General features: G+C 41.3%; 1 protein-coding gene across 1 annotated transcript in view; it reads left to right on the forward strand.

Moving 5' to 3' along the window:
- Positions 1-7,483: 7,483 nt before the first annotated feature.
- LOC134386637 (uncharacterized) overlaps positions 7,484-13,169 on the forward strand; it is a 38,251-nt gene continuing 32,565 nt past the window's right edge. The window contains exons 1-2 of the mRNA XM_063108863.1: positions 7,484-7,597; positions 11,876-11,946. Of these exons, the coding sequence (XP_062964933.1) occupies positions 7,520-7,597; positions 11,876-11,946 (149 nt within the window). The 5' untranslated portion in view covers positions 7,484-7,519. The remainder of the gene's footprint in view (positions 7,598-11,875; positions 11,947-13,169) is intronic.

Below are 13,169 nucleotides of genomic sequence, written 5' to 3' on the forward strand. Positions count from 1 at the left end.
GGGTAGTAAATCAGGTCTCCTCTCTTCAGCGTTTTTCCCCAATGTTCATCTTCTGAATCTGAGCTAAGTAACTGAGCTGGCCGAAAGAGAAACCAGCACAGAGAACAAGATGGCACTTGTGGGTCTCTTTGTGTAACTAACTAAAGGAAAAGGAAGGGCTGTGGAAAGGTGCAAAGCAAGGGACAAAAGAAAAGATGAGAACAGGCCTGAGGTTGAATGAGTTACAAAACAGAAAAAGGCAGATGAGAATGAAGATGAGGAATGACCTTCCCAGCTCTCATTTCCTTCTGTAAAAGCCCTGAGTGGCCTTTTCAGTTCTTCACCAGCATGGCTGTAGCCTGCTTTCTCCTTCATAGCTGTGCTCTGTGCTCCCTCTGCTGGCTCTGACACAGCAATTAGATTTAAAACCAGCTGTAGTATAATACCTACACTTGGGTGGCCTTCAGTGATATTTGCTACCTATGTATCCTATCTTAAATTTAGCTACACTTCCTAGCAAACATGAGAATTCAACCTCTTTTATATTAACAAAAAAATAATAAAAGGAGATAGGAGGGGAAAGGTTAAATAAATTATTGTCCTTCCTACTATGAAATGCAGCCATCTAAATTGTATCCACCACTGTGTGAAGTACTGGGGATAAAAAGATTGGTAATACTTGGCCTCTGCTCTCAGGAAACTTATAAGCTAGAGAGTGGAGATTGATATATAACGCATTTCTCAAAAGGAAAAATTTTTTTAAATTTCTGTAACATGTACCTTAAATGATGATTCGAATATGTTCATTGAATGTATAAAAAGGTACCTCATATAGGCCAGGCCATGCTTTCTTAAATGTGCATCTGATTGAATAGATTTGGTTACGTGACAATATGAAATCATAATGATCATAACAGCCATCCATTATGGAATACCTCCTGGGGCCAGTCACAGTATGTTTTATGCTTTAGCTCATTTTACAAATGAGGTTCAGAGATAAGCCTGAGGAATAAATTGTGGTTCAGAGATGCCAAACTTATACAACTAGAAAGTGGCAAAGTCAGGTCCAGGCTTCAAGTCCAGGTCTGCCTCACTCCTAAATCCCTTCAATCTCTTCCCACTACATTACCTTGAATCATTATCCAGTTTCCACAAATATCACTGTTACCCAAAGTGCCTCTCTACTGGTTGCTCAGAGTAGTGGAGAAGGCTGATATGACAGCAACAGTATCCAGTCATGTTCACATTGAGCAAAGCTCTGTGTGCTCTATGGGCCCCTGGCCTTATGGAAACTACAACAGAATGCAACAAGGGTTATAAGCAAAATAATTAAATATAGCCAATAGGTTTTCTACATGCCAGTATTAGCCAGTTTGAAAACATAATGGAGAACAAATTCCATTAACAAGAGCAGCCAAAATACCCCAGAATAAACATAACAAAAATCTGTTAAACTTTTATGAAAAAACTTACAGAGCTTTTACAGGAAGTCATAAAGAATAAATAGACAACCCATGTTCCTAGATGGGAAGACTTGATATTGTAAATATATTAATTCTTTCCGATTCTTTAAATTTAAAGCAATTTGAGCTACAATTACTGAGTCATTGTGATATTAACACAGAAATAGGCATATAAATCCTAAAGTCCAATTAACAATGTATATAGCGGAATTTAGTCTAAAGTAGTATTTAAAATTAGTGGGAAAAGGACAGAGTATTCAATAAGTGGTAGGAAACAACTGGATGTCCATCTGGGAAGACACAAATTCCTTCCCCCCAAAAACCCAAAATCAAGTTCCAGGTGGATTAAAGATTTAAGCATTAACACAACCAAACAGACAAAAGCAACAGAAGAAAAACAAGCATCATTTTTATACAGGGATAGAAAAGGAGGCATTGCCTAGCATGACCCCAAGGTCCAACCTCATAAGAAAAAATACTGACATGTCTGACTAGGCAAGAAACAAAGTCTGCAAAAGAACAGACAGCTAAAAGAAAAAGAAAAATCAAATGATAAACTTCAGAGGAAAATATTCTAAATATATATGGTAGTCAAAGAAAACAACATATTATAATTTAAAAAACAAAACAAAAACATTTCAGAAAAATATGTATGTATGTCTTCATTGGTGTTAAATATAAAAATGCATTAAAAAGAAAAGACAAATATAAATCAGATTATTGCAGTGGCATTTTTATGGAATGGTAAAAATAGAGAGGCTTTTACTGCTGTATTGTTTGCATTTTTACAGTGATTGCACACTATAAGAAAAAAACTACAAAAACGTTTTCATTTTGAAGAACAACAGTAAGTAAAAGAACAGCTGTTTACAGGAGAAATTCAATACTGAATAAGAAGCATCCCAAATTAGTGAGTGTTTGAAAGTCTCCAGCTCATGGAATATTTACAAAAATGAGTGACTTTTCCTTCTGAGAAGCTAACCTCTAAAAGGCAATGAGGGTAGATTCGCCAGTAGATGTAAGTAGTCATGAGGTCTAAAAGCACGTTGTGAAAAAAATAAATAGTGAAATGTCCCATTTCTCCTTCCCAGGAATCCAGCTTCTCATCACTCTTTCTGCTCCACCCTCAAGATTCTGTCAAACTATCGAGACAAAGGTGGGAATACCTGTGATATTTTATCTTTCCTGCTGTGGCTTTTTTTTTTTTTTTAAAGAAAATGTAATTTTATTTTTTTTTTTTTTCTTACATTCTAGGATGTTGTTGCGAAGCAGTTGGGAGTTGGGAGGCAGGGGAGAGGGGAAAGGGGAAGGAAATGGTATGGAAGAAGGAGGAAGGAGAAGGAGCGGGATTGAGGCCTGTGGCACCCCCCTCATTCCCACAGGGGAGACCAGGAGGCTTCCAGTGGTGGCCTGGTCATTGCCAGGCTGGGTGCAGATGTCAAGGGTGTGTGGCAAAAGCCCTCACCCCCCACCACTCCAGCTCCAAAATCCAGGGCTCTTCTTGTTGAGGCCTGGTGGTTGTCACTAGGCTGGCTGCGTGTGTTTGGGGGTGTGGCCAAGGACTGAGGCTCCCCACCCTAGGGACTTTTCGAGGGTGTCCGGGGCATTGCTGAGGCCCCCAGACCTCCCCCCTTTCTGGCTTGTTAGCCTAGGGGACTTCCAGTTTATAGATGTTATAGGGGTTCTTTGGTGAAATGAGACCTTTACTTTGTTAAAATCAAACTTTGTCTCTGGTTGCGGGTACTTTGATTTTTCTTTCAGTTCTCTGTTGGATTATTTGTTCCCCCCACTCAAACTCAGGGCTGGAACTAATTTGTTGTCCTTTGCTTACTTCTAAAATAGGGAAACTTCCTGTAGGGACCAGTACTTGAGCTCTGTGGTTGAGCTAAATTGCTGCTTCACTGCTGCTTCCCTAGGGAAGGCTTTTTGTGCAACTAAGGGTTTAATTATTGGCTTTATAGGTACTTCCAGCTCTCATGCAATCCAGTGCACCTGGGTTGTGTAGAAACTCTGGTCTGGGCCTGAGTCTTTTCATCAAATTGTACCCTATGCAATTCTATATTCCTGACCAGTCTCCTCTGAGTGGTCCTCAGCTGACTGGGGTGCATATCAGCTGTCCTTGCTGTGCCTCAGTGTTCCCCCAGTGGGCCCATCTCCCCTACCACCTGTGCTCCAAACACTTTTCATGGGACTGGCAGTGTGCCAGTCCCTTGTGATGACTCACTGGCCTCTGAATGGCTCCTTTTTTTCAGTTGATGTGGCTTCTTGGTCCTATGTGGGTCCACAGGAGCCCTATTAGTGGTCTTGCTGTCCTGGGGGCCACCAAGGCCGTCTTCTCCCCTGCCACCTCCAAGCAACTTCATCCAAACGGCACATCTTGGGTTTTTGCCGGCTCCTGCTCCATGCACTCAGCAGCTCCAGCCTGGAAGCAGCCTGGATTTGAAATGGTTGGAGTGATTTTTTCTTTCTCTCATCATGGCTTCTCCCACCTTCATGAACTTTGTAGGTGTCTCCTCCTCTTCCCTGAGCTCTAGCAGCCCCAGCTTGGCTGTCATTGCTTTTTATTAGTTGTAAATTGGTTGATTTGTGGGAGAGAGTGATGCTGGAGAGCATGTATTCCACCATCTTGACCAGAAGTCATATCAGAATTTTGATTTTAAAAATCTCTAGACAAAAAACTGCCTGAGATCTAGCTCAAGCCATTCTGCCTTCACACTGCCATTCGAGGGAAACCTGCTGTGTCTTTTATTCTCACTTATTCCCTTTTACACAAAAACAGAGAATGAAGAACTTGGAGGAGGAGGAGAGACAGACAGAGGAAAAGGAGGGAAAGAAGGAAAAGATTCTCAGATCTTAAAGGTTTCAAAATATATTTGGGAAACTCCCTGAAGAGAGAGTATACAGAAAGAAAAGTTTTGGGGCAGCAGAAGCCAATGTTCATGGCATAAACTGAGAATGCCTAGGGTGGTCAGAGTTTCCTCCACTCAGAATTTCACAGCCAGAGGAGGGCAGAGAGTCAGAAGGAAGCCCTTCAATTAGTGACAGAGCATGGTGATAAGAAGACTCCCTATAAATGGGGAATCCAAGGGCTTGCTTTCTGGGTGAGGTGAGGCCTAAGAGCTGCTCCCCACGACAGCAGAGTGACACAGCACAACAGGAGGAACAGCAGCATGGTGTGAGAGTCTCATGCATCTGAGAGCCTCAGAATGGCATGAGACAGCAACAGAAAGTATGCCTCACCCCAACAGGGCCACAAAAAGGGCTGAGAGAAAACCAGAGCACCTAAAGGGGCTCTGAGGTTCCAAGTGGAGTACATGAACTGATGACCAGAGACAGACAGAAAACAAACATTAGCAGCACATGCCACCTTGTAAGGATGGAGGTCATGAACCAAATGATCCTTCCCCTCCACCAAGTTCCCTATACACAGAGACGCCACCCCATGGAGAAAGGAGGGAAGGGGGAACTCCTGAGTTAACTGAGGAAACCTGGCATTGACTAGAGGAAGCTTCAGATATCAGGTAGAATACAGCCTGCAGGAAGCAGAAAGTGGCAGGGGGTGGGATAGCATGCAGTTGCAGGAGAGGATTAAAGATTTGGAACCTTCATCTAAACTTGACAACTATCCACATTTTACAGATTAGGAAACTGAGTCTCACAAAGGTTAAGTTACAGTAAATGCACAGAGTAAATGGCAATACCTATACTTGAATCCAAGTTTGTCTGACTGCTGTGCACTAAGCAGGCAGAAGAAAAGGGTACAAAAGAAGGAGATTTGGACTTGTAAATTGTTTTGCATTGCTATAAGCCTGAATATGTGGACTGTGCAAAGTGAACCCAACACACCTGCTCCACAGGATTGTTTTAATATGACAAAGTGAGACCAAGATGGGGAGATCCCATAAACACCTCTCCAACTATCAGTTCTTCTTGTCATTACTACAGCTCCTGATTTCTTTGCCTGGTTGCTTTCAGCTCCGCTATTTACTAAACAGAAGGGGCACTATGGTGTAGCTAAGTTTATTCAGCTTATTTTTACTGTAAACAAGAACAGAACAATAAAAAGAAAAAGAACACACCAAAGCATTACCTCAGAACTGACATATTTCATTTTCCCATATATAAGTAATGTGACCAGTCACCCTGCCTGTAACATACACATTATATCTAAGCTGGTAAGACACACTGATTCAAGAGTTTCTTTATGTAGAGGGATAGATGATTCAACAAAGCACTTTTCTCAGTCTCGGCCAGTTTTGCCGCTTCCTTGTCAAATCCAATTCGATTGCACTGGGTGAAAACAAACTGAATTGACTGTTTTCACCTCCTGTCAGGCACTCCAGAAGGACAGTGACCGTCTTTCCTTTAAGGTTATACCATGAGAAACAAGAAAGTAATTCTCATTAATGTATTTATCATGATAAGAATTGCAATTACATATCTACTGAATGCTAGTATTTTGCATAATTACTTCATTTAAACTTGACAACTATCCCCATTCCATAGATTAGGAAACTGAGTCTCAGAAAGGTTAAGTTCAGTAAAGGCACAGAGTAAATGGCAATACCTATTTGAAATAAATTTAAATTTTTATTTTAAAATTTGAATCCAAGTTTGTCTGAGTTCAAAGGCCATGCTCTTCCACTCTACCACATAGCTTAATAATGAAAACATATAAGCTTATTTGCGCTCACACTTTAAAAAATTCTTTTTTTTAATTTTAACATTTACTTGCACATTCTTGTGGGGGTACAGTGTGTTGTCTCAATACATGCATATACTGCACAATGATTCACTTAAGGTAGATAACATAGTTTTTTGTACCCCTTAGTCCACCCCCTGTTCTCTCCCCTACTCCTCTCCCCTCCCGGCCTCTGCTGACCATTATTTTACTCTGCTTTTATGAGAACTACTTTGGGTTTTTTTTTTTTTTTTTTGGATCCACATGAGTGAGATCATGCCCTATTTGTCTTTCTGTGCCTGACTTACTTAACAGCATGATGGTTTCCAGTTCCATCCATGTTGCTGCAAATGATAGGATATTTCCTTTTATAGCTGAGTAGTATTCCACTGTGTATATATAGGAGTTTTCTTATCCGTGCATCCATTGAGGGGCATTTAGGTTGATTCCATCTCTTAGCTATTGTGAATAGTGTTGCGATGATATGGGAGTGCAGGTGTCTTTGATATTTTGATTGCATTTCCTTTGGGTATATACCCTGCACTGTGATAGCTGGGGCATAGGTAGATCTATTGTCAAGGCACCCCAGGTCAAGGATAGCGAAAGTCATTCTACCACTCCTACCACGCTCATCTCCTACCCACTCTCCCGTTCCCTTTTCTCTGACACACTGACTTACACCCATTTCCCAAACCCATCTACTTCTGTCAAGCCTTTACAGAAGCTGTTCTTCTGCCTAGGCTGTCCTATCTTTCTTTCCTCCCCACTTAGAGAAGGCCAACCCATCTTTTTGTCCACAAAGTCGGACAGTGACTTGAAAGTTTTGCTCTCTCCCCGCAAGAAGAATTAGCTGCCTCCACCCCAGCTTCCACAACACTTCTTTAGTCTTTTCATCATAGCACACACATATCACCTGAGATTAGCGTATGTCCGCACGTGCCTCTGCAACCACTACTAGACTGTGTACAAAATCAGGGCCAGGGGGCCGACGTCTGTGCAGACCCAAGAATCTAGGTCACTTAACACTTTGGAGTTCAACTAATGCTTGCTGAATTAATAAATTCATTTTATCTTAAAGCAAGGTCTACATTTTACATGCCCTGGATTGCGAATGAATCACAAGCAGAAAGCACTGTGAAGTAAAACTGGTCTCAAACAAATGATCTTAAGATAGACCACGAAGGAGAAAGGCTTCAACCTACCCAAGCTGGTTTTATCAAAGACCCCGCCCCGGCTCGTCACAGGCTCAGCTCAGGTCACAGATGGCCCCGCCGCTCTCCCTGCCAATCAATCGCTCTCGCGCCTGCGCAGGCACCGCCCTCCCCGGAGCTCCGCCCCGAGGCTGTCGCGGGCGGTTAGGTGCGGCAGGAGCCATTCCTTCACTGTTCCGACCGTTATGACGATCACCTACAGCTGCATTGCTAATGGCCGAGTGGTCCTGGCTGAGCTGGCCCTGTCCGGCGGCTCCTATCAGGTACCTCCTGGTTGGGGCCTGCGCCTCCGCCTCCGCGGGTTCCGCTCTTCGAGGGGGGCGCCCACCGGGCCGCCTCGCAGGCCGCTGCGCTGCTGGGTGGCCTGGAACTGGCTCCGGGGCCTCGAGGCCCCGCCCCTCGAGAGGCCGCGAGTCCCAGGCGGGAGCTGTGCACAGTTGTCCTGGGGTGTAAAAAGTATTTCACTGGAGGTAGGTTGTGCGTGTTCCCGTAGCACTCAGGATGGGTGACTGCCCGCAGACCACGGAGGAGGTGATTAGACCACAGATTAGGATGTTTGGCTTATAAATGTTATAAGAATTAGCCTCAGCCTGGCCCAGGAATGGAGAATGAGAGCTCCGTCTAGAGGGAACAGCACGGTGTGTTTGGGGATTCCCAAAACCCTCAGTATGGCTAGAGCACAGGGTCGCAGTGTATGGGAGCTGGAGAGGAGGCAGAGGATGGTTCATGAGGTTCCTCTATACAGTTGTTTTCTTATCCTAGAGAAACGGGAGAGCAATTAAAGATTGATAAACAGAAGGATGGCAAGATCTGATTCACCCTCTGGAAAACGTGGTCTGGTTACAATATGGACGGTAAATTGGAAAGGAGACAACCAGTTAGGATGGTATTGTTATAGTTTGTATTTATAGTAAGATATCTAAGGGCCTGAGCTGAGGCACAGATGGAAAGAAGGGGGCAGATCCTAAGGAGACTGTAAAACTAATCCTCAGGAGTTAGTAACTGGTTAAATATGTGGGATACTGGACGAAGCCATGTGTAGGATGATTCTCAAAATTTTTTCTTTGGTGGCATTAAACAACAAAGAGAATATAGAAAGAAGAGCAGGATTGGGAGGAGGGACTCACAGGGAATGCAGGGGAAAAGAGTACAGTTTGGAACATGTCGAATTTTATTGCCTGTTAGAAATAGCCAATCTATTCGTGTATTTATTTCTCCTTATTTCCAAAAGGTTTAAAGTTAAAAAAAGAAAAATGTCCACTAGGTAATGAATGTTAGTCAGGATTAGCACTGAAAATAGTAGAAGTGAGTAAGACTGCCCAGGAAATGTATAGAGGGTGAGAAGGTAGGAGAGCCAAATGGCAGAACACTGTTTAAGAAGAGAGTACAGAGGTGGGTCACCAAATGAGAGCAGTGGTGTCCTAAAAACCAAGAGAAGAAAGTTATAAGAATGTCTCATGTCCCCCAAAAAGATGAGCAAGAACTAAAAGGTGTGCATTGGATTTGACGATGGGAAGATGATTGATCGTACTGTGAGCAGTTTGGGAGAAGCGGTAGAGGCAGAAGCCAGACTGCTTTAGACCAAGTGAGCAGGAGATAAGGAAGTAGGGCAAGTGAGGTTAGACTGTTCTTTCAAAAATTTAGAAAGGGAATGAGATAGAGTGGAAGCTAGAAGAAGCATAGTCCAGGAAGGAGCCTCATTTTTTAATATAGGGAAAATTTTCACATGTATGTTAGTTTAATGGAAAGAAGAGGTTGAAGATAGAAGAGAAGAGAGGGCTATTGCTATTGGTGGAGGAAGGCCTGAAGGGACACAGAGGGATGGAATCCAATGTGGCAGTAGAGATATGAGCCTTGGATCAAAAGAGTACCCTCTTCCTTTGGGGAAAGGATGGAGTGTAGATATAGAGACGTGACTTGGTCTCCTTCTGAGAAATCTATTGCCTAATAGAAATTCAAACATATCATGTCCAAGAACTAAATTATCTTTTCTAACAGATTCCTCCTTGTGTATTTCTAATCTCACTAAGTAGTTCTGAGCTGTTCAAGCTGGAACAGTCACCTTCAGTTTTTCCCTCATCTCCACCTTTGCATCTGTTTATTCATCACCCAGTTCTAGCAGTTGTACCTCCTGAATATATCTTGAATCTTCTCTTTGTTTCTGAACCATGTCTTCATCCAGACCCTAATTACTTCTCACCAAGTTTACTGAAAATGCCTTCTAACTCTAACCTCCGAGACTTCAGTCTTGTCATGTTCAAAATCAGCTTCCACACTGCTGCTCAAGTGATTGTTACTACAAGCAAATATGATCATGTCACTTCCTTACTTAAAACCATTTGGTGGCTCCTGAGTTCATCCAGAATAAAGCCCATACTCCTTATTAGCATGGCATTCAAGGCCCTCCCTGGAATGGTTTTTCCATGATTATCTTCTTCCCTTCCCAATATATCCATCTGTCCTCCAGCTATCCCAAACTTCATGCTGTTCTCCAGTCTCACCAAGGTTTCCGCTTGCATATCCTGTTCTCTCTGCCTGGAAAGCACTTTTCTCAATTCGTCTTTGAAGCCTTCTCTGCCCTGGCTAATTTGCATCCCTCTACCAAACTATTTACCAGGCTGAATTGGAATGTTCTTTTACTTACCTGTCTCTGCCATCAAACTTCAGAACAGGATCTCTGTCTTCCTAGTATACAATGCCTACTACATAGCAGGTTCTCAATAAGTGTTTAATTAGTTAACGACGGAGGGAAAGAGAAGAAGTTGAAGGCTTTCTTAAGCCAAGTGGCCTCTCTGTGTAGCATACAGGAAGGTGGAGCAGTATACAATTGGAGGAGAGAATTAAAGGTTTGGAATGACTGCTGGCAGAAAGCTGACCGTGGAGGAGAAAAAGGATGGCAGGGAGCTTTCAGGACCAATTCAGATTGGAAGGAAAGAAGTTTCACATCCTCCCTCAATGCCAAGGATTAATGTTACAAAAAATTTATATTCATTTGAAAAATGTTAGTGCCAAAGCTTAATCATGAGATCTAATCAACTGCTTGGAGCTGGACAGGATCCTAGAGATCATCTGCCCAATGACTGGTAAGAGGATTGCAACCCTCGGCACTGTGTTGTCTGCACCACGCTCAGCCAGTGAGCACACCAGCCATCCCTATATAGGATCCGAAACTGCGGCCTCGGTGCTACCAGCACCGCACTCTCCTGAGTGAGCCACGGGGCCGGCCCTGCCTGATCTCTTCATTCTTCCCACAGGAAACAGACAGACCCAGACAAGTCACTGTCTTATGTCATGCAGCACATTAATTCCAGAAACACATTTAGAACCCATTGTGTCTCTCAGTTTACTACCTCATATTGCCATTTGTTTTGTTTCAGATTTTAGTATGATATCATTATTTATATATTCTAAAAGCGACACTTGGGGAAAGTATTTCTTGGGGATATGTTCCAATACAATTGAAAGTTTATGTGTCCCTTTAATTTTTCAAGTTTCTTAGGAAAGCCTTTCCTAGAAAATACCACCTGGACTTTTCAGGGAATACCAAGAGTTTTAGATTTTACTTTCTAGCATTAATAAGCTTTACCCTTCCATAAGTTTTTATTTCAAGGGTCATTTTGTGAAAATGGAAAAGTTAATTGAGAGGTATTCAACTTAATTAAGTTGGTATTCAAGGCATCTTAGGTAACTTTCAGATTCCTTTCACACTTCTAAAGTAAATTAATGGGATCCCATATAATTGACTATATTTAAGGTATTCTGGGTAATCATAGTATCTTGCAAGTTTTCCCCCAAAGAATGAGCCTTATAAAAAACAGGTTTAAGAGTTCTTGGCAATTGTTTGTTTTAGAAAGAGATCAGTGAACAATAGTGAATAAAAAATTTTATCTTAAAAAAAGGTATAGAAGACTGTTTAGGGTATTCAGAGAATAAGAACTAAATATCTTTATAATATTCTTTTTTTTTTTTTTTTTTTTTTTGGTGGCTAGTTGGTATGGCAATCTGAACCCTTGACCTTGGTGTTGTCAGCACTACACTATACCAAGTGAGCTAACCAGCCAGCCCCAGGAGCTAAATATCTTTAATTCATTAACATTTTATCTATAGTTTCAGTGACTAATAGTCACTGAAAAGACATTTGATTAGATAGTGCTTCCCAGCCTTGAAGCCATATATATGTGACTGTAAAAATAAGATTAGCTGGTGCAACCTATATTTGCACACTTATATGCATATACATATACTATGTGTATGAGAGCATTTCAAAAAGTTCGTGGAAAAATTCTTATTTTAATTCTATTTTTCCATGAACTTCTTGAAGTACCTTCATATACTTATATGATTTTAATATTTTCCTTCAGATTCATATGCATATTTCATGATTACTTGCCTCTTACCATACATTTGAATCACCAGCCATTAGTTCTACTAGTAAATAGTTTTTCCTTAATAAACTAATCAGAACATTGGTAAATTTAGAAGGGGAATAATGAAAGACACCACAATCTTCTACAAAATAAATGCTGACAATTTATTTTTAGGAAACAGTGGCAAAAGTGCTTAGACTGGTGCTTCTTAAAGCTGAACCAAAGACCATAATTCAGCTGGGAAGGTAAGGTATGTTCTAATACAAGTCAGCTTTTTAACAGTGATCAGGTAACAATTCCATTGATGACATTAGAAAAAAAATACTACTTGCACATACTCTTGATTGAACCCTCAGAAAGGAGAATGTATATATGTAAAAACATAAAATCATGAATGGAAATGATAAACACCAAAATCAAGATAGTGATTACCTCTGCAGAGGGAAGGGAAAAGAATGAAATTGAGGAAGGGTATACAGGGGATATTAATAGTATCTGTAACGTTTTAACTGGGTGGTGGGTCTAAAATTGTTCTTGTTATCTTATTCTCCACTCATTTTTGGTATACCCAAAACATTTCATTAATAAAAAAGGAAACTTCTACTTTAAAATGTCTTTAATAAGACCAAGAATAGTGGCCATCACTCTTAAACTTTACTTGGGACATTAAATGTTATGGCCTAAACCAATCTTGAAAACATTTGCCAGTAAAGGAACATGAAGAAAAAGAGAGGTTCTATTAATTTTAGGCTCTTCATTTTTCTTAAGAGTAGGATTTTTTTTTTTTACCTTTTTATCATAAAGTAAAACAGAGATAGAAAAAACCACATCAAACAAATGTATAGCTTTGTGAAGTATTACGTGGGACTCCCCTCAATGGCAACTACCACCTAAGCCAAAAAAAAAACCAGAACCCTGCCATCTACCCGGAAAACTCACTACCATGTGTCCTATCCCATTCACTGCTTCCTCCCTCCCCACAAAATCAACCCCCTCCCAACATCCTGTTTCTTCATTGCTTCAGCACCTAAATATGCATCCTCACATGACAGCCCAGTACTGCCCATTTTTTAATTTGATGTCTTTGAAGTCTCTTTAAACCATGTTTCCCTTCCATCCCTTTCCTTTTCTTACTGTTTATTGTTGAAGAACCTATAGTTTCCCACAGTCTAGGTTTGCTAATTGCATACTCAAAATACAATTCGCTATGTTCCAAGCAGGTAGATCTAGAGGCTTAATCCCTTTGGCAAGACTATAGGTGTTTTTTCATCAGATGGCACATAATATCTGATATCTTTTGAGATGTTAGTAGTCATCAATGCTCATTGGTAGGCCCTAGAGCCATTAATTTATTGGGGATTGCAAAATGGTGTTAATCTAGTTGTGTTTTCACATATTCGCTGAAATGATTCAAAAGGAGACACTTCTAGGCCGGCCCGTGGCTCACTCGGTAGAGTGCGGTGCTGAT

Source organism: Cynocephalus volans, chromosome 9 (genome assembly GCF_027409185.1).
Source record: "Cynocephalus volans isolate mCynVol1 chromosome 9, mCynVol1.pri, whole genome shotgun sequence".
Taxonomy (NCBI): Eukaryota; Metazoa; Chordata; class Mammalia; order Dermoptera; family Cynocephalidae; genus Cynocephalus; species Cynocephalus volans.